Here is a 20,412-nt window from a genome sequence, read left to right as displayed (position 1 = left end):
GAGTAATTGTGGCGAATCTACATTTTTTGGGCCTATTTTTATTTTGTATAACCATATACAGATTGCAATTCCCTAAAATTAGTATGTAAGGATTGTATTTCTTTAAAAACTGAAGCGCAAGCACAGTCAAAACTACAGCAAATTTTTAGATCACTGTTATGCATTAACATGTTTTCTAAGTTATATATGGTTTATACATTTAATTGAAATTATTTTTCACAATGTTCTGATATGTATTCTAGTCTTCCTGATTTTGGCAATATTTTTATTTTAAATATATTCATACAGCCATATTGACTAATACATCCATATATTTAAAACAAAAATACATAGTACTTATTTATGCATAACATTACTAGGGTCGCAAGCATCTCTCTTTTAAAAGTGGTGAATCACTGAATGAAATTTTAAGCCAAAAACCCTGTGTAATGAGTATTCTGCCACTGTTGAGCACTGTTAAGCAAAAAATAATACAAAAGATAAATGGAGCAATTAAAATGGGGGGGGGGGGGGGGGGGGAGAAACACGTCAGTAGCGTCCAGAATCCTCACTGCACGTGAACTGCACTTAATACAAACTCTCATTGGTACAGCAGCTTGCTAGAAAATGACTTTGGTTCAAGCTTTGTAAGATGGCTGGGTATTGGTAGGAAAACAGCCACACTAGGTCTCTCATCTACAGTCCGTATTTCCATTAATATGGATAAACATTGTTAGTCTTACTAGGAAAACAATGAAGTCTGTCATTTTAACAAGCACGAAAAAACAAAAATCATCAGAAGCCCTATAAGCATCATTAATAACCCACGCCCCACCCACCCCCCCAACGATGCCCAAATCAGCTCCCCTTACCATCTAAGCTACACAATATATTAAATATTTTACACATAGGGGACAGAATTGAATCGTTTTGTTTCAACACTTAAACTTTCAAAATACCTGACTGATATACTAAAGCTGTTCAAACATCAAACGTGTTCCGTGAAATTTTGGGTTTCATCAGGGTGCACAACTAGTGCTAAAGCAACAGAAACACGCTCTACTGTTATTTAAAGTTCTCTTTACATAAAACTCTCTGTTTGGTTACTTGCATTTAAATAGCTCACCATTACTGCAGAATGAGGTGAAGTAAAACATTTTACCTTACCTAAAATCAAATGAAAAGTTTTTTTTAAGTCTTTGGATAAATTGTTAAAAATATTGCATTAATTTATCTTTAGTGAGCCCCTCCTGAGAGCTGTACATATTACACACTAGATCTAAAAGTGCCAGCTTTCTGCATTTGGTTCTGTTCTCTACCTGCCTTTAGAGCTGTAATCATAATGATTACACAATGATTCTTGAAGTGTAAAAGGTATGACGAAATAAGGTCAAATAGCTAGAAAATTGTTAAACATGGCAAATGCAGTCAACTACCTACACAATTGCATTTCAGGGGAAGAGGGGGGTGCGTATCATGATGCTTTTTCAGAGTATTTTTTTTATGCTTTTAAATCGTAAATCTTGCAGTTTAAATCAATATGTGGGATATTTAAAGGAAAGTTAGCAGGAATCGATGCGGAAAGCTGGCAGGTCTAACTATAGTACAGGCCTTAAACTAAAACACTAGTTTCAACAAATATTTTTGGTATATCTTTTGAACAGGGTAAGAAAAAACAGCCTCTTAAAAGGAGAAAAAAAAAATGACAGAATCATGTGTTTCCAGAGCAAGGGAGCTGTAGATCAATTATCCAGTTTTTTTGGTTACAGATACTGTGCACACGTAGAAGGAAAAGTTCAAAAATCAAACTACACCAAAAAAAAATAAAAAACAACTCCATTAACACCGAGACGTCTCCTTTCAAAATCATGTCACGTCAAACACTTGTTAACCTTTTCATTGAGTCTTTCTTGTCACTTTCAACTCTCCCCTTCATATCTAACCATGACATATTAGCACAGCTGCAATCCTTTGACTAGAAAACACCCTCTTGTAGCTCATAACTGTGATCAAGAATGGCTACAGCTTAGACATCTTTAAGAGGTCTATTTAGGCCCAACTATACGATACCAACTTTTAGAGCGTGCAAAGAACCCAAAGACCGAAGCCTAACACCGAATGCATAAATCATTACAATTATGCACCTAACAATCACTGTTCTTTCTGTATCACACGGCTAGAAATCAAAACCCATCAGCAGCTGTCCATATCAAAAGGAACATTTGTTACCTCAGCTACCACAATCATAGGCTGAAACTACCAGGATCTCCATAAGATCCCCCCCTTTGGCAAACGCTTCCTTTATCACCTTATTCCGAGTTTAACTTCTAGTCATGCTCTCAAAGGATTGCACGTATGCGTTTTGGTTTATTTGCATCCAACTCCTAAAAAAAACTCTTATAAAAAACAAATCTCCCATCGTTGTAGTTTCTACTAATCCACTCATACAAAAGGCTGCTTCATCAGTGTTTCCAGCAAGAGACAAACAAACATAAAAAGGAAAGCTAGTAAAGTTGCATTATTCCTTTACAACAACAATTGTATAAACGGATGCTATCAGTGTATTGTCATCTAGCTCAGTAATTTGTTAAAGCCTCCTAACCAAGTAAGATTTATAGAAGGGATTATGCAACTTAAAGGAAAATACAAAAACACCCACCCCCCTCAAAAAAAGAAAAGAAAAGCATGCAAGTCTAAACTTGCAGCAATTAAGACAAAACTCAGTACTTTTTTTTGTCCTTTAAACTATGATATAAACACCGTAACAAACAGAGGCCTGTACAACAGACCTGGCATTACCAATAAAATAAACACCCTAACAGAACAGATAAGCAAAACACAAAACCCATTCAATAATGTTAATGAATATTAAATCCATAACAATAACTCAGCCAATAAAGTCTCATCTGAAATTTTTGGTTAGAATTGTCTATGTTAGTCGAAGAAGGAGCCATCCGGGAAACGAATGAAGTAAAAGCAAGATGGTACATTAGGCAAGGTCATCGTTGCCCTTTGAAAAAGAAGCAGACCACCACACAGCTCTGACGAGACTCTGAATGATCCCGTTTCAACAGACGGAGGACCGCTGCAGTAGAGTTTGTCTCTCTCACACGGTGAACACCGGCTGATAGAGGGGGTAGAGAAGCATGGTGGTGGTGGTGGAGGGGGGGGGGGTAACGATGTCCTTTCTCAGAGGGTTTATTTTCTTTTTGGTGGCAGCAAAAAAAAAAAAAAAAAAAAAAAATTAAATAATGACAAAAGTAATACGAATAAAAACAGGAGGAGCCTTGAGTTCATTGAGCCTTGGAGGCAGTAGTGATGGTGGCTGCCGCAGCGGAGGTGACCGCGTTCTGGTTGGACTCGGCAGCTGCGGAAGTGACCTGGAGATTGAGCGCCTGAGCCGAGGCCCCTGCGGAGGCCGCCGCGGCAGACACCAGGCTGACCGGGTTGCTGGTGAGCAGCGAGAGGTTCTGGGGGTTGAGGAACAGCGGGCCGGCACCGGCGTTCGCAAACAACAGGTTTCCACTGGCATCCAGAGAGGTTATTGGAAGAGTCCCACTAGATGCAAGAGCTAGAGATGGGAGAGAATAATGATTGGTTATGTTAATGAGGACCTCATTAGGAAATGTCAAAAATATATTTAAATGATTTACATTTTCATGTAATGATGCATTTTGTGAGGGCAGCTCCCTGGACAATCTGAATTTTGAAACTGAATGTATGCATCTTAAAAGAGATGGTTATATAGATACGTATTTCTTTAATTTTGAATATATGAACGTCGCTTATAACAGAAGAACACAAATGTACTTTTCAATTAACGTTGCCATTCTACATATTTGTCTTCATTTTGACATTCAGATATTTCAGAAACATAGCATCAGATTTCTGAAGGTATATTGAAAATCATTTCACAGACCTTGAATAGTTGCCAGAGTGCTGTTACTCATCAAAGCTGGACTTAAAGCACTGCCGAGGGTTCCTGGATTGAGGCTAAGTAAGGCACCACTGAAAGAGAGATCAGGGGGAGGGGAAAAAAAAGTTTCACACACTTGCCAGTAATTTAACCCTTTAGGTTTGTAATGATATTGTAATGACACTGGTGCCAGAGTACAACATTCACAGTGTCTTACCCCGGCGCGAACTGAGAGGATGCCATAAGACCAGGATTGAGACCAGCTGCTGCGGCCATCGCTGCAAGTCCTGCGTTGGTAGGGAGCTGCGTCGCCCCTTGCAGTGCCGCCGACAGTCCTGACGCTGTGACCATCACCTGGCCGGTGCTCAGAGAGGAGGCCAGGGAGCAGGGTGTCTGCGTGGTGGTGCTGGTCTCCTGCGTGCTCGGGGACTCTGTGACAGAGGTGTGTAATGTGGGGGAAGGGCTCAGTGAAGGCGAGGTCACGGAGGAAGCTACAGGAGTGGTCGAGATGACCGATGCAGTGTTTGTGGTGGCTGCCCCGATGCCCGTTGTGCCTGAAAGAACGGGAGGGGATAATAGTCCTTGAGTCAAGACAAAACAAATATAAGTAAGAAATCTTCATGAAGAGGCTAAATTAAAGTTAAAAATGCATAAGTACATTTATTAGATTCGCTATAAATGGATCAAGGCTTTTTACACTTACATTAGTAATATTTTACTCTATACAATTATTTAACTTCTTATGTTAGCCACTAGATGTCACTGTTGATATTTATAAAAGTTATTGTTTCAGGCTATCACCACCTCTGTGCCATTGTCTATCAATCATAAATCAAAAGAAACAAATGGGTATTTGCAATTGATTGTTATTACACTGTGTTCATCTAATCTGACTAGAAAACTGTTTTACACCCCAGTCAAATAATCAAATGTATTAAATGGTTAGGTCATTTAAACAGTATATTATTCAAGCCCCATTGATTTTATATTAATTCAGATTAGGGATGCTCTTTGACTTACTATTGACTAATGCAGTCACTTTTGTTTATTAATACATCTACAAGACCACACTTGAGATGATAAAATTATATATGTTGAAATCGGTCTCAGATGATAATGAATGGGGAACCCTGTAATACTTTAAAGCTCACAAAACCACCTATAACATATTTAGAAAATCTTAAAATGAATCTCAAGCTTCTATTACACATCTATATATCTGCACATTTTTTTAAAGTGCTGAACCTCCATATTCTGATATGGTGAATCAAATTATTCAAGTCTATAAAAGTTACTTGTTAGAAATGTTTAGAGTTTGCTGTACGAGTATGTAATGAGTTCAAACAACAGTTTTTAGGTTTTACAGTCAGCCTTAATACACTCTGAATTATAATGAATAGTTGCTGACTGTGGAATAAGAAACCATTCATTCACACGATATTACTTAGAAATAAAACATTCACAAAGCAGGTTTACAGAAAATAAAGAATTTCTGAAAAGTAGATGTAGAAAAGTTATTGAAAAGCATGTTCACTAACAGTATAACCCTTAGAAACATTAATTACCGTAATAATAAGCAAAACGCTGTAATACTCTGGAAGTATCTGTGTCCCTCATACCTGTGAAGCCAAGGTTAGTTACAGCGGTGCTTGTTATAGGCAGAACTGGGTTTACAGTCAATGTAGTCGGTGTATTACTGGTCACAAGGCTAGCAGTGCTCGGCACCTAGATCAACAAAGGAACAAAGGGTTACTGATTAGGGAGGGTTTTGAGGATAAATGAAAGTTTACATAATATCCTGAAGCTACAATACCTTGGTGTACCAAGATTATATTCCTTAACATTTTGCTAAACAATGGTCTTTGTTGCATGCCAATCCATCTTAAAATTAGTATTTTTATTTACTATCAATATACATTAATCTTTTTATTCACTGCTAATAACATGGCTACATGTAACACATAAAAACCTTTAGATCATAATGCAAACAAAAATTATACATTTAAAGAAAATCTGCAGGTATCAGTTTTGCATCAGTTTCAACTGTAATTTTTCAGTTTCCATTTATGTCTGGAAACTGATATTCTGCTAGCTCCAACTGTTAAAAGTCCAGCCATATTTATTCAAGGGTTGAGGTCAGGTTACTTTTTGAGAAACAGATTGACTAAGCATCCAATTTTAAGCATGCCTTTTTCCTTCCAACATTCGCAGCACAACTATTTGATACAACAAGCACCTTCTAACGACTGACAGAATATACCACTAGAGTCTATGAATGTAATAATATTTAATGGAATGGAATAGACACCGTGCAGCAAAGACAAACAGTGGCAAAAACAGCCTCAGTAGCTGAACAATTGTTACCATTGGGGTGGATGTGGGGAAGATTGCTTTGATAGGAGTGCTGCTCGAACTGCCACTGCTAGGTGGGTTGATCCTCTTCTCCTTCTGCCGTCGATTACAGAACCAGACTCGGATTACCTCCTTCTCCATGTTCAGCTGGTCAGCTATCATTGTGATCTCCTCAGAGGTAGGTTTTTGGTTCTGCTTGAAAAGTTCAAGAAAACACACATTCCCTTTGAACATATGGATGTAAATGGCTCCAAAGCTGCAGAAGGAAAGCGGACCTACGGTTTCAAAAACCATGCTGAAAAAAATAAAAATACCAGCATATAATGTTTTAATATACATTTTTACTTCTGTAATTTAGATTTTGACATTGAATCCCAGTCTCTGCTTTTCTGAAGATACATCTCGTAATTCTAAAGCTTAATGTCACAGAAAATGTGGCTGATCTGATGTCATAGCAACAAATAGCCCTAACCTCAGGCTGTGCATCGCTCTCTCTCTAATCCCAAATTACCTTCCATGCTCTTCTGGAGTAAACTGTAATATTTGACGGTGATCAACAGATCTCATGATAAAAGAGTTGTTGCCCAAAAAGTGCCTGAACCACACAGGTCGAGTAGGCACTGACACTAGCACACCCCTGCAAACGTTTTGTTCTTTTAAAGCCGAGACAGTTTCAGGCTGCAGCATGACAAATTACAAATACATCAGCTAAGTATGACCTATGAGGTCTGTGGTTTGAAAATTTGCCAAAATTAAATGCAAATGACAAAATCCAAAACTGTTACTTAAATGAAATCTTCGGCAAATTAGAAAATCTCTGAAGAAACATCTGCAAGCAGCTTGAGTTCTGGGAGACTTCAGGCCAGCTCGAGGACATTCAGCTTGGCTGCTCATGGACAGGAGAGTATTACATGTTTTGATCAGTACTATAAATTAAGACCTACAGCCTCAGTGCACAGGAATCTGAAATATCACTAACCTCCAGAAAGCTCTTTTCTAAGGCCACTCTAATGTTGGTCTCAATGCTGGTGCGTTTCTTCCTCCTGCGATTCAGCCCCTCTATTCCCAGTCCAGGGGAATTCAGGGCACTTGGGCTGGACAAAGCTTGGTCAGAAGTCAAATTCTCTGGATAACACAAAGCATTGCCCATTTCATAATAATACCCAGAAGCCCTCACATAAAATCACATTTGAACCGAAACAGAGAAATGTTATATGTGACCTAAAGTAAAATATTTCTGGGAGAAAAAAAAGTTAGCACTAGTCACTTTTGTCAGGGATTTTACTTTAATGCAACGTGATTCCTTGTTATTGTTCAGATAATTGGTGGAGACAGTCTTCATTCTTTGCCTATATTTGGATGTGTTCCTGAGCAGTGTCTAACTTTTATAGTCATTTTAACTCTCTGGAAGCTTGTAATCTTCAAAATGTATCAATTGCAATGAAAGCCTAAAGATGACTGAAAACTGCTCCATTATCTACTGAGGGAGAACATGTTCCTGCAAATGTCTCATTTCTTTGCAGCAAGTGTAGAAAATGGTCAAAGTAGCTTTTCCACTCTTTTCTTAAAATGCATAAGGCTGCATTGTGAATCCCTTTCTAATGTATGCTGCTGAATCTCTCTGCCTGGTCAGTTACATGGTGTACAACATTCATAAAAGTGAAGAGGCACAAACCTGCATCGTTTAGCCACTTTTCGAGCAATGGTTTAAGCTTGCACATGTTTTTAAAGCTGAGATTCAAGGCTTCAAAGCGAGAAATTGTTGTTTGGCTGAAATCATTTCCATACAGTTTTCCCATAGCAAGCCCAACATCACCCTGTCAAAAGAAAATACTACATTGTGATTATCTTGTGTTAAGATGCGTTTACATCATGGTTACTCACACACAGGCCCCCAGCATCAGTACATGGGTATAAAAACAGAACAAACAGGATTTGAGGCAATATTATGAGCCTTTAAGTACTAATAGCTTGTGACACTTTCAGAATTTACACCGTGAGGATTATTCATTATAATTAAAACCATTTAATTCTCATTGCAGCCTCTGTTATTGACCAGAACCATGCCAAAACCAGTTTGAATCAAGTGGCTGACCTGAGTGAATCCCAGCTTGATTCTCCTCTGTTTGAAAGTCTTAGCAAACTGCTCCAACTCCTCCAGATCACTGGGCTCCTCCAGGCTGGGAGTGTCCATTCGCTTTGGTGTCGTCTGGCTCTGTGGAAGTGGCTGAATGGGGGTCGCCGCTATTGTGCGTGTCGGCGTCGCTGGCTGCATAGAGAGAGAACCCACGGTCAATTCTCTGCACAAACCCAGGCCTGTAACACCCTACTGTAACACTTGCTCAGTAAAATAAGGGTTTTCTTAAGACTTCTTAGGAGACCCCAAGACAAGGACAAAACAAATATATATCTTCAAAATCAAAGCAAGATAAATATTCATTACATTTCAAGAAATAATATAGAAAAGCTCCCATAGAGTATATGGTTTTATTTTATACAAAGTTTAACATCCAGCATTTATCCCCAAAGAGACCTAAAACTTTAAAGACTCAACCATCATCATGTTTTTGGGGCCATCTGTGTAATTAAAGCAGGACAATTGATAAGCATCTCTAAAATTACATTTTAAACCGTTTAACCCCATGATCTGACTCATTCTTATAATCCAAAGTGTTTGCATTTTCTCTCCATTTTAGTTGAAGTTTTCTAGTGTGGGGAAACGTGCTCAGACTCCCTGGTATAGAGTGAAGTACGGTAACAGTGTTTGTTCTCAGAGTTTATGGGAATTCCTCGTCTGACCTGTGTAGTGAGGGTGATGCTTGGCTGTGTCTGCAGGAGGTTGGCTTGGCTTTGTTGAGGTAGTTGAGTTAAAAGATTTTGAGCTTGCAGGAGACCTATTAAAAAGGAAAGGGAAAAAAGAAAATCAAGTCTCGTACTTAAATATTTGTAAAAGAAAACATTTGAGCACACTGACCATTACATCTAACTAAGAAAAAGTTAATCTTACTATGCTAAATTAGTTCAGTCAGACTCCTACATACCCGACTGTCCCTGCGTCGTCTGTGATATAATGAACTGCGCCGGCTGCAGCTGGGTTGCGATCGGGTGGCCGGGCTGCACTAGCACGAACTGCTGTAGGTTCAGGTTTTGCTGTTGTAACTGCTGCAGCTGCTGCAAATCCTTTAAAACAAATTTAAAAAATGATAAGCATAGAATACGATTCTTAAAATGATTCGTAATCTGGAAGTGACCAAGCATATACTGTGCGAGAGAAAACGTCTTCATTAAAATGATCTTTTGGTGTTGGATTGTATCCACATTCGTTTGTTAATAATCTGGGGATCTACATGCTCTCACTACAACTTAAGTTTTTTATTTTTTTATTTTTTTTAAAGACCATAGTTATCTGTAGAGAAATACATAAGAAAATAGGATTTAAGAAGATACCTCCTACTTAAAATGCAATATAGACTGACTATTGGTAATTATATTATATAGATTTATATTAAATTTAACTTCTCATCCCCTTTTCACTTATAAATATACTTCCAGTTCAGATCAAGGTTCACTCTTGGCCTAAGCTGAACAGATACATAAATAAATATACAACTTAAAATCAACAAATACAAATTACATCCCCAAATACATTGACAAACATCAGTAGATTATCATAATGTATAGTTTTTATTTTCTACATTATGCACTTTTAATAGTAACTGCTTAATGACATCACTTTGTTCATCGGAGTGTTTCCCACATTTTGAAGCTTGTCTGAGAAATGTCAATCTCAGTCTCCTTATACTACAAGCCAAAACCGCATTGCCTGCGTTGCCTGAGAAAACAAACACATTGCAGATTTCATCTCACAACATTTTGCCTAAAGTAAAATATATAAAGTGTGTTTTTACTACTTTTGAAAAAGTACAAAATGAAGCAAATTAAACACTAATGACTAAAAGGTACACAAAAAGGACAGAAGAAAGTGGTTCTTACAGGCGTTATTTGGATGGGCTGTGAAATCGGGATTTGTGTGATTGGAGTTGCTGCGGACGCAGAGATTGTAGCCCCAGTGGTGTTATGCTGCTGGTTGGCCGAGTGCTGCACTGCTGCTGCCAGCAGCTGAGCCTGTGCTTGTTGAATTAACAACTGCTGCTGTGCTGGCGTCAGAGTCAACTGGTGAAGAAATGAGACAGAGTATTAATATGCATCACATGTTATTTTACTTTGTGATGGTAGAATGCAACAGCACTACATTCACTGAGGTAAGGAAATAAAAAAAAAAAAAAAAAAAAAGCTTTCACATGCATTTTTTTTTTTTTTTTTTAATTCCCAAACAATTCTCAAACAGTCATGGTAAAGACAAAGATGATGTAGTGTGTGTGTTGAGTTTTTCTGTATGTCATGCATCACAACATGCTGAATTATTAAATCGGCAGCTTTAAGATATATGCAATGATGGCTTGGGGAGGTTAAAATCCTCTCTTTGCTGAAATATTTACAATAGTAGTGACAACAACTTAGGCATTCTGCACTCACACAATTACTGAACATGAACACAGACATAAGTTGAGATACAGAAATAAATGTACACTATGTAATGTGTAGAAAACATTTAAAGCTGAATTTGAGAACAAGAACTAAAAATGAGTACTCAGCTAATATAAAATGAAACTTTGATTCGCAGGAGTTTCTTAATCCATTCAGAGGTCATTGGCTTAATAAAGGAGCTGTCAAGTGGGAATTTCAATTCATTTCTTGCTGCATAGGCGCCTGCTGCTTTAACACTAGCAGGGTCTGACCAAAGGGTATTTGGCAAACAATCCTTTGAGCCTTGTCCAGCTCATTAGGTTGTTAAATTCTGTAGTATGTGAAATATATTCAATTGACACTTGAACGGGCAATTAAAAAGACATCTAAAAATAGCAGTAGCTTTCATGAATCTTCCACAAAATATAAACGCATCTTTCTAAAGCAGGTAATGTAAAATTTCCCCCAATGCCGGGGGTGGGATGGGGAGGGGTGAACAAAATACATATAAAACAGAAAATAAGAAAAGAGGATTAAAAAAAATTAAATAAAACACGTCAAGGTGAGTGACCAGAAAAAGAAAGTGGGGGAAAGGAATGGCAACAGGAATGAGAGTGCATGTTTGTGTGGGAGCGAGAGGCCACCTAGATAACACAGAGCCACAGCACACAGGAGAAGTGCTTGACAGCAGCAAACAGCACGTTTCTCCAACTAACAAGTGTGGCTGCGCAGGCACAGATTAGGGACACCTTTTTCGAGAATCACTGCATCCAAAAAACTGCACAGTGCATAAACACTGTCCTTAAGGAGTGGGGAGCCCACCTGATATAAGGTATTATGCTTTTAGTTTTCTTTTCTTGCTCAACTACGTAAGGCAGAGGAACAAACATTGTGCCCCTCATCCCATTTTGGTTCGTTTAGTTGGAGAACTCTGAAGAGTGCAAGATAAGAGCAAGACAGAGCACAACTATCCCAGGTCCACACAGAGTTTCAGATAGGCTGCAGCATGCGAGAAGCTAGCTTTGCATGACAAAGAAGTGTTGCCAGTGTGCATAGTGAGACAACAATCTAACCACCCTTTCCCAATGGAGCCAAGGTACACATCTGTCATTTAAGTTTATTTTTTTGTTTGTTTTGCTTTATCTGTGAATTATTCCCAAAAAATGATCCTGCCCCCTCTCTCTAATACCCCAAAAAATAACCCTAATGTGGGTCTGAAGTCTTATCCAATAACAGTCCCTAGAAATGTTGTGGTATAATTCGCCTGCAACCCACTACATTTAAGAATGATCCAATCTACTCTTAGGAGCAGATCACTTGCTCCAAATGGGGAAGGGAGATGAGAATGCCAGTGCTGACACCTGTGACAGGCCAAAGGGACTTGCTGGTTCCACAATTAAACATTATTGGCAACTGTGACAGTCTGAAATAGTCTTGACAACACAGGACAGATAGTGTTGAAACAAGCCAGCTGCATGCCAACTTACTCCAGTGATCTGTCCTCCAGCCAACATGAGCTGAGTCTGTGGAAGCACCCCTTGTACTGAGGGCTGGCTTGAGACTTGAGAATCACCAGATTCTTCTGTTTTAGACTAGGATTGAAACATAGGGGAAGTTAAAGATTCAATATATATATATGTATTTCTATTAATGTACTGCTTCAGGGATTCAAATAGCTGATATTAGTTAGGGTCTTGGGTGATTTTTCTTAAATGCAAGAATAAATTTATATTTTGCCTGTAAACTAGATGTTAAAAGCAGACATTTAAAAATAATGATCACAGAGTATGAAAAACTCGATTAAGAGGTAACAGCAGAAGATGGCCAAGGATAAGCTTGAGATCCTTTTTCCTCAATGTATGAAATAAAGGAATGAGGAAAAACAACATGCAAGAAAAGAAAGCTGCATTCTGCTGCCAAGGTTTCATACATCAGAAAGCACTTCCCTAATGAACCCGTCCTACCTCACATGACAAAACAACATATTCCACTGCTCTAATAAATTAGATGATAAAAATGTCATTGGCATATGTGTTTATTTTTAAATGGTTGTGTAAATTCAAGTAATTTTGCACAAAATTTACACCCTGCAGTCAGACTATCAGTTGTTTCCTATCATAGGTTTACATGAGATGCAGATCTAAATCGCAACAATGCCTGTCACCCCTCTCCATGTCCACAAAAAAAAAAAAAAAAAAAGACTGCTGACTCAAGCCAATTTATGCCACACTGTATGGTAGATTTGCACTGTGAATTGATGTAACCTGGAGGATAAGCTAAGGCAAATAAACCATTTCACGTGTAACCAGAAAAGGATATTAAACTGTTCAGTAAACTGAAGGAAATCTAAGACAAAATTGCAATGGAATTGCCTTAATCAATTATTTCTTCCCTTGTCTGCAGCAGAATAACTTTATTCCACATTCACCATATATTCCACATAAACACTCTCAGCATTTTAACAAAAACCTAAAACCATTTAATTTTTTAATTGCAGGAGCTGAAGCACAGTTCACAAATCTGGACACCATCATGTGTTGTTCCACCACATCTTTAATAGCTGACTGTGCACTGTGCCCTGCAGGGACTGGGAAGCATTACTACTGTGGCTGTGTCCTGGAATACAGCTTACACAGCAATTTCTTATTGTGTTTTACCCTTTTAAACATCCACAGTTGGATCATAAGGCACATAATTGGACCAAGGATGCTAAGGAGTTTTACAAAGGAAAGCATAGGAAAATCATTTAGCCAAAATAACATGAAAGAGATATCCACTCTGATGTGGTAAAGGGTACAGTGACTATCGGCTACATTTGCAGATTTAGGATGAACAGAAACTATAAAGGTCAATTCTAAACATTTGTGGTTGTAGTCATTCCAAATGGTAGAAAACAGGATGGCTTTTTGCAGGAATGTATAGGATTTCCATGTTATTAACAAGTTTTCATCACAACCGTTTTAGATTTACTAAATCATGATGGAAAAATCAGAAAGGTCAAAAGGTGAAATAATGTAATAAATGACAGCTATTGGACATGTTAGGGTGTAGCTGTCCACATTTTAAGATTCTTATAAAACAGTATCCAATTCAAGATATAGTGTAATTCAAACCTAAGCAGTGTTTTGTGTATTATTTTAAGCTTCACAAACACCCTACGTCTAAATATTTTGATTGATCAGATGGTTTCTTCCAGAAAATCTTCAAAAGTAGCAGTACGATGATTGTTGTAGTATGTACACAATTTACAGACACGAAAAACACTGAATTTAAAGCTGCTGAGCATACAAAAAATAAGGGGATGTCTTGATTTGAACTGGGATTTCTTCTGAAGAGCAAAACTGATAACTTCATCTCTTTCATCATGGCTCAGTTCCAGGAATAAAGGAAGAGTACCCAGGCACAGTGCAGCGCTCCACACAGCGCTTCTGATTGATGATGGTTATTTGAGGACACACAAGCTAAATTCACATTGTGTGTGTGTGTGTGTGTGTGTGTGTGTGTGTAAATCACCTTGCCTGACCGTTAAGATTCCTCATTCAGTCCCTTATCAATATTTTACATTTAAAATGCATACATGTAACACTGAGCTTCACTGAAAGCGTCACACAGGACATGGGCGTTCTGGAGATTGCCAGTAAGCTAATCCACAAAAGTGATCTGAGGGGACATCTTCTCTAATCCAGATCTAAGCCTATGTATAATAAGAAGTTAATGATGCTTCAAGACCATTTTAAAAAGGTTATACTACTACGCACAGATTAAAATTGAAGGGGGAAAGAAGGTGTAAATATTTTAAAGACAGTGAAGCTCCATTACAACAGATAAGAATACAAGATTTTCTAAGTGATACAACCCCTTTTTTACAGCCATTATACAATGAGCCCCCTGTGTCCATGAACTCTCTCTCTAGGAGTCTGTGCCCCATGCACTTCATTGTTTTAACATACTGTGGGTAAAAGGCCTCAACTTCATTCAATAGTCCTCAGATATGCAAAGGAATTGGTATGATAAACACCATCCATTCTCAGAAGCTTTGTAACAAGAATTTGTGATAAGCCAAATTTGTGATCCAGACATACTGCACATACTTCAGGTTTTCTGTGCCAAAGTCATCCAAGGTCAATCACAGCCACAGGTGAATGATATGTGGATCTTAAGACAATGCTGAACCTTTGTCAACTGCTGCAGCATTTTAACAGGTACTCTACACGGTCAGTGGAAGTTGTTTTCAATGCAATCAAGGAATCAGCGATGTAAACATGCAATCTGCACCTCATGACCAGAATGGAACTGCAGCTGGGATGGAGTCCGCTATAGGATAGTTAAGTGGCTGCTATACTAAATTTGTACTATTAAGTACAAATTTTATAATTTCAGCCTTTAGATCTAGAAGTTACTACAGAATGAATGTAAATGATGTTAAAAATATTTTGTATATACACACACTATAGTGGAAGAACACATTGGTATTGTTCCATTTATATTTTTACTTTTTCCAAATCTCTTTTCTTGATTCCTGCCAAACCAATGAGGTTGCACAAAGAAATCAAAACCTAATTAAACAAGGGCAAGGGTGTGGAACTACATCCACTTGTGAATAAATTAAATAACCTAAGGGCTGAACACCTTTTTCTTTTTATCCTTTTCAAAGTACCTTTAAAAAATTTAAAGGAGACATGGCACTAAAAATATACTGCAACCCGCAGGGATATACAGTGAGAGGGTTTATGTTAATTAAAAACTGGTTATGCAGTGCATGTAAATTCTGCATTGATTTGCATATTTTCCACCACCTGTTTTTGAGACTGCAGAGAAGCTAATTAGCATAACGTGCTGATTAATTCTGCCAGTCATTCTGAGATAATTACAGAGTGGGACTGTAAACACGTTGTGCTGGAGATACAGCCTGTTTGCCAACATCTGTCTAAGGGATGAAACTTCACCATGGAAACCAAGGCAATCTTCTGTCGCTTCTTATAAGAGAAGGTCATTTTTGTCTGCCTTTCTACCACATATCTATTTAAGATGTATTATCTCTTTTCCTTAGTTGTGCTGGAAACCAGAAAAGAGGCCCTAATATTATGGAAACAGATGTTATCTTAGTATGGGGGGTAGAAAGCATTTGAATGCAGAGGGTATGAGTTTTTTTTTTTTTTTTTGACCACACCAGCATTTGGTATGTGAATAAAAACTGAATAAACTATGAAGTGCCAGTCAGGCATAATCTTTAATTCCCGTTTTACCTTTCAATGCATTACAGGAGAAACGTGCAGAAATGGAAGAGAGGGGGGGGGGGAAAAAAAAAAAAAAAAAAAAAAAGGGAGTGTGGCATTTAAAGAATAATTTTACTGCTCTGTGCTTAGAAACTACAGACATGTATATATTTTCCCTCTAAAAACCTATTAACAACTATTAACTGTAAAAATCATCAAATTACATGCCAGCATATTGTTAACAGCAATTTTGCATAGGGCCACTGCTGTATATTGATTTCATATCTACTGGGCTGCTTTTATCTTTCACAAATGTCTTATCATGCCTAAAAAACAACAACTGGTAGCATTTATATTATTTGTTCCAAATACAAGTGTAACTAAAGAAAAGCTTATGGCAAGATATTTTTACCTGTAAATTTACTGTCTGAGAAGCAGCCTGTAAACTTGCTCCAGCAAGATGGACCTGGAGTAAAATGTATACAAAATGGACATCTTTAAGTACTGTCAAGTTCTAAAGAAGGGAAAATACATAGAGTGCAACATTTCTTGTTACATGCGGTTCTCAGAACTCCTTCATACCCAGCAAGATTTGGGTGTTTGACAGCTTCATGCGTTTCTAAAAGGGTGGCTCCAAATTCTCCATTGGGATCATTAAAATTTGCTTGAAATTCCATAAACATAAGGTCCATGCTGCTGTATGACATAACTCATAAATACACTGTGCTCTTGCTCTTTCATGCGCTGCACAAAGACTCCAAATGTTTCTAAATGTGTGGTGTTAATTCTGACCATTGACACACCTCCAAAAATAGTCTCCGTAATGTGTAATTTAAGTGTGATATTTTGTGATGCATGCCACACACAAACATTTTTTTTTTTTTAAACCAAATTGGGATAGGCAGATGGAAAACAAGACAGACAGATACATAAGATCAGCAATGTGATTTTTGATGAACAGTCGCATGTGTGATCTCTGAAGCATAGCCCTAAGGTTTTACCTGGTGAAGTAAGGCCTGTGCATGTGCATTTGTGATTGCACTGGTTTGCACCGACTGCCTCTGAAAGTCGAGTCCATTTGTTTGGGCACCTAGATATATTAAAAAATAAAAACAAAAGGGATAAACAAGGGTTATTATTTCTCAACACTACAATTACATCAAACAAAAGGATTTTGTTACTGCTACATCATTAACACACAGAAGTGCCTAGAACAGATACATGTTGGTTCAATAGGTCACCATCAACGTTTTGTGATTAATTTATTTTTAAATACCCACAGTGAGATCTGAAATTATTCCATGAAAAGGAGAGAAAAGTCACCAACACAGAAGCAACCGATTCGAATTGTACAGAGAAAACCCGAGTCTCATTCCTCTGTGAAGAATAAAAGAACCAAATGCAAATCAGTTTCCCAGATTTGGGTATATTTTAGCACATTATTCATTTTTTTTTTTAAACTTTTTTAAGAGAAGCTTATGAATCACAATATTTGAAGTGATGGGATGCCTATTACTTGTGACGTAAGCACTCGGCAGCCTACAGAGAAGTGTGAAGATGTGTGAACTATGTATGAGGCTGGACAGAAACAAATAGTGAGAATTATGCAAAAACGTTAAACCTACTGCAAGAGTGGAAACAGTTCTCAATCCAAATGCAATTCAAAATAAATTAATAAAATCAGAAAGCTCTTGGACAGCTGAACCCTTTGTTCATCAATTAGAAAAAAAAGTGAGTGAAGACAGTGGAGCAAATATAGATACAATCTATATAATTATTTTTAATCTAACTAAAATATCCACTGCATTACTGAATATTAAACTATCCCAGTTCACAGGTAATGTTAGTTTAGTCTCCTTTGTTGTCTATGAAATCCAGGAGCCTTTTAATGATACCATGTACCATCGCCGATCATGTAATCTGATTTTAAATGAATCCCAAAAGGTCTCTGCAACATCTTCATCTGAAAGGTTGTATTATCTCTAATTGGCATCATTCAAACCCACAACAAAAACCTGAATGAAAGAGATGCTTCCTGGAGGGAAGATTAACATAGCATGGAAAGACATCCAACTTGTTTGTTCCTGTAAATGCATATTATGTTTGACTTTGAAAGACTGATGATTTAATCACTGGCATCTGAAGTCTGTCCCCATTCCTTGAAAGGGGTAAAATAAAGTACTAACTGCCACCTTGTGATCATACCTACAATGTGCTTTGACATTGTCCCCAAGGCAACATCCACTTAAAGGTTGGGCATTGTTTTGTTTCCCCTCACCCATCATCTAGAAATCTCCCTTTTAAACCTAAGCAAGTAGTCTGAAAGTCGTGAATTTACTGACTTCAGCCCCTAGCCCACTCAAAGCACACATTCCACTATAGGCACAGTCAGGATGGAACCCTTACTCATATGAAGCCATTATATCAGAATAGCTGACCTTGAGACAAATTCTAAAGATTTACAGTTTCAATTTTAAAACTGAGAATTGATCAGCCCATTGGATTTCCTCACACCGACAAATGTGTGCAATAGATTGTAGTGCAGTAAGAAAAAATAGCAGTCCAATCATTCTAATGTAAAACAGTAGTCCAATAATAAAACACCTTAAAACCAAGGTGAGAACACCGACACAGGAAACCAAGTAATCATTCAGGATGATAATAAACTGCAGAAGTGGCTTTTACACGAGAGAAATCTTAATACAGGACAAGATTAAAGCCAAATCATCACAGGCAGGTAACTCATAGTACAGAAAGCTCACCTGTGCTGCTATCCCCACTCTCCATTGAAGGTTTATTGGTTTCTGACGGATTACTCATTCTTGATTCTAGGAACACAAAATTAAAAATAAATTAGTCAAAACACTAATTTCTCAATTTGCAAGAAATCTATTAATCTAAATTTGTTCAGTTCAACAACTTACATCAAGGTAACTACATTGTTATTAAAAGAAGGACATGTGAACTTCATAGGTGTAAGAAAATACCAAGTCTAAATAGGTGAATTTTCCATCTAGCAACAGACATTATCTGTGATATTTTAATAGACAACAAATTCATGCCTTGAGCAAACCATCTTGAAAATGCTAAAAATCATAGTACAACCATACAGTGTACATTACACAAACTAATGTTTAGATGACATCTAAATGTAACCAGTTCCTACTTTTGTGAATAAAAGGTATACATTGAAATAAGGCAAGTAGTATCTTTGGTGTACAGAACTGATGTAGATGAAGGCGGCTTTGGGCAGAGCTTGCCACCTCCACACAAAATTCACGTGTACCAGGATATATAACACTCAATACTGAAGGATTGGATAGATTTTATCGTGCTAAAAGAATACTGTAGACAGACTCAGGAAATTTGCAAATTCATTTAAATTGCAGTTTTCTAATTAGCACATTTTAATTTCCTACACCATTTCACGTAATCTTTACATATCATAAAGGAGGAATAATTAACCAGTGCCGATTAATATATTCATTTCTTATCAGTGTTTTAACCTTACATTTTCAATCATTTAAAACAAATTTGATTCCTTAGGAGCACATTCCAAATAAAATACTTTAATAATGTGTTAAAGAACCTACTTATTTAACTATGCAGTAAACGAAACCTTATATTTAAAACTAAACAAGAAACCTCTTAATCTAGATATTCAGTAGAGGAACTGCATACAGAAGCAGAGCCATGCATAGTCAAACACTTAATTAAAATAAGATCTATTTAAGAGCTTAGGGCACCCACCTACAACATAGTCACTGCAGTCCAGCATGATGTCAGTCAGTCCTTGAAGAAAATCTAATCCACTACCCTTAGCTGCTCAAACTTTTACAACTTCACAGTTAAATGTAACAGTACAGGAACAGTAACGCCACTGCAATCTGAAAATGCAACACTGAAGGAAACTTCGGTATCTCTGCCGTTTTTAGTGCCTCTCAGCTCGCTATTTTACTCTGTGATCGTCAAGACAACTGAAGTGTGAAAAAGTTCCCCTTTTTCTGTAATAAAATAGAAACAAAGATTGCAGCTGGCAGTTTCCATAATGAAGCTTAATCAGTATGCAGCTGATTAGTGCCTTATGCAAATCTCCCCCCCTTGTTAGTGCTGCAGAGTGTGCTTTGAAGTCCTGTGAGCAATTCATTTTGCAGAGTACACTGAAAGCTTTCTGCATAATTTAAATCTGGCATAAATATTTATCAGCTCATTAGCATATTAATTGGATAGCTTTAAAAAAAAAAAATCCACCCAGCACAACAGCCAGGGAGTAATCACATAAAGGACAATTATCACCAGAGTGCAAGCATTATAATTAAGGGGGGAAAAATGAAGTTACTTGCATGCATTGTCAACCCTGACCGCAGCAAAACATGTCACCATGACCGGGTAGAGTGCCTGTTAAATGTCACAAATGTGACA

At 37.5% G+C, this 20,412-nt stretch overlaps 1 protein-coding gene across 2 annotated transcripts in view; it reads right to left on the bottom strand.

Moving 5' to 3' along the window:
• Positions 1 to 827: 827 nt before the first annotated feature.
• The window catches only part of pou2f1a (POU class 2 homeobox 1a), a 34,464-nt gene continuing 14,879 nt past the window's right edge, over positions 828 to 20,412 (bottom strand). Inside the window, exons 2-15 of one of the 2 annotated variants that reach the window (XM_066706298.1) lie at positions 18,753 to 18,818; positions 16,992 to 17,080; positions 12,262 to 12,366; positions 10,241 to 10,420; positions 9,289 to 9,427; positions 9,047 to 9,141; positions 8,343 to 8,516; positions 7,923 to 8,064; positions 7,227 to 7,372; positions 6,260 to 6,442; positions 5,515 to 5,620; positions 4,113 to 4,449; positions 3,899 to 3,987; positions 828 to 3,550 (exon numbers count right to left, since the gene is read on the bottom strand). In XM_066706298.1, the coding sequence (XP_066562395.1) occupies positions 3,273 to 3,550; positions 3,899 to 3,987; positions 4,113 to 4,449; positions 5,515 to 5,620; positions 6,260 to 6,442; positions 7,227 to 7,372; positions 7,923 to 8,064; positions 8,343 to 8,516; positions 9,047 to 9,141; positions 9,289 to 9,427; positions 10,241 to 10,420; positions 12,262 to 12,366; positions 16,992 to 17,080; positions 18,753 to 18,818 (2,129 nt within the window). In that variant the 3' untranslated portion in view covers positions 828 to 3,272. Of the gene's footprint in view, positions 3,551 to 3,898; positions 3,988 to 4,112; positions 4,450 to 5,460; positions 5,621 to 6,259; positions 6,443 to 7,226; positions 7,373 to 7,922; positions 8,065 to 8,342; positions 8,517 to 9,046; positions 9,142 to 9,288; positions 9,428 to 10,240; positions 10,421 to 12,261; positions 12,367 to 16,991; positions 17,081 to 18,752; positions 18,819 to 20,412 lie in introns of both variants that reach the window. The other variant, XM_066706299.1, reaches the window with a different exon arrangement.

Source organism: Amia ocellicauda, chromosome 6, assembly GCF_036373705.1.
Source record: "Amia ocellicauda isolate fAmiCal2 chromosome 6, fAmiCal2.hap1, whole genome shotgun sequence".
In the NCBI taxonomy this organism is placed as follows: domain Eukaryota; kingdom Metazoa; phylum Chordata; class Actinopteri; order Amiiformes; family Amiidae; genus Amia; species Amia ocellicauda.
This window is presented reverse-complemented; position numbering and strand designations above follow the sequence as displayed.